The sequence below is a fragment of the Sphaeroforma arctica genome (assembly GCF_001186125.1).
Source record: "Sphaeroforma arctica JP610 unplaced genomic scaffold supercont1.6811, whole genome shotgun sequence".
Classification (NCBI taxonomy): Eukaryota; class Ichthyosporea; order Ichthyophonida; genus Sphaeroforma; species Sphaeroforma arctica.
The window spans coordinates 1-1,265 of record NW_014033747.1 but is presented as its reverse complement, the minus strand read 5'-3'; the positions used below and the strand labels follow the sequence as shown (position 1 = coordinate 1,265).

Below are 1,265 nucleotides of genomic sequence, written 5' to 3'. Positions count from 1 at the left end.
CAGAAAGTGCTCGTGCACATATGCTCAGAGACGTTGACGCTCAAAAGATGATGCAGAAGGTAGAGGCAGATGGGCCAGGACCAGAACAAAGGGTCAGAGAAAGAAGAAGTCAAATCGTCAGGTCGATAGATACTCCAGCTCTTTAATGCCGTATCCTGATGCTAAAGTATCTGAGGCCTTATGTGGACCCCGAGATGCTTGCAACTATAGAATCAACTCAGGTAAGCTTTTGATTAGTGTTGTGAATAAACTATGTGTATCTATATATGGCAAACTTATTCGTAAATATGTGTATACTGAAATTACAAATATTTACTATCGTTATTCTTATACTGCAGACTTCAATCTTAACGATGAGGACATAAAATTGGTTATACCAGGTGTGTGAGACCTACCTGGCTTTCATATCCAGCACAAAAGAATATTTTAATATTGTTGCATTGTATCTCGGTATAACTGAGTCCCTTTTAGTACCAGTAGAGTACCACAAATATTGCTACGATATGGTAAGACATTTGCTTCCGGATATAAGTGATGAGAATAAGAGTTTGGTAATTTTGCGACGACCTGCAGTTGTGATTCGTGCTGGAGATGATGGCTTCAGAGTCCAAGAAGTTGAAGGTGCTGACCAGAACTTTAACAATGTTGATCCTAACAATCTCAACCTGCACGATACACAGAACCAGATGATAGCTATAGGCACAGATATTACCCCCTTGAAGCGTATGATCGAGGATATGGAAATGAAAAGTGATCAACATGACAATGTGTTCAAGAACAATCACAGAAAGCTAAGGCAGGATATTATGGACGAATTTAATAGACTACGACTTCCAGTACAAGCCCGTACGAAATTCCAGCATAAAAATAATGCCGCAGGAAACGCTCGCCTAGAAAACGCCCAGAATGAATCAGGTAGCAACATGCAGCATAATGACATGCATGAGCCCCACGATTCTCGCGAAGCCTGTCTTAACAAAGGAATCAGAACTCTGTGGCAGCTATAGCAGGAGTATGACGCTGGACTTTATGGGAGCAAACCTGCCCGCTTCTTTACTGATAGCAAGCGAGGTAGAGTGAAGTACACTTATAGTTTGCGCCTATGTTTTTGGAGGACAATGTAGAAGCTGATCGCCACAGGTAATAGCTCTAGAGAAAATTTAGGATGCGTATGGTGCAACTTTATTGATCACAGCAATATGCAGAACATGTCGCTCCGATAAAGATATGGCACAGATTCAATAAAATAAGCCTGATTTATATAT

At 40.9% G+C, this 1,265-nt stretch overlaps 1 protein-coding gene across 1 annotated transcript; it reads left to right on the top strand.

Annotated features, from left to right (window-relative positions):
• Nucleotides 1-573: 573 nt before the first annotated feature.
• On the top strand, nt 574-1,024 carry SARC_15822 (hypothetical protein; the record flags this gene model as incomplete). Its single annotated transcript, XM_014290066.1, has 1 exon — nt 574-1,024. A coding segment is annotated over one exon (434 nt), but the record flags the coding sequence as incomplete, so codon positions are not given.
• Nucleotides 1,025-1,265: the final 241 nt, after the last annotated feature.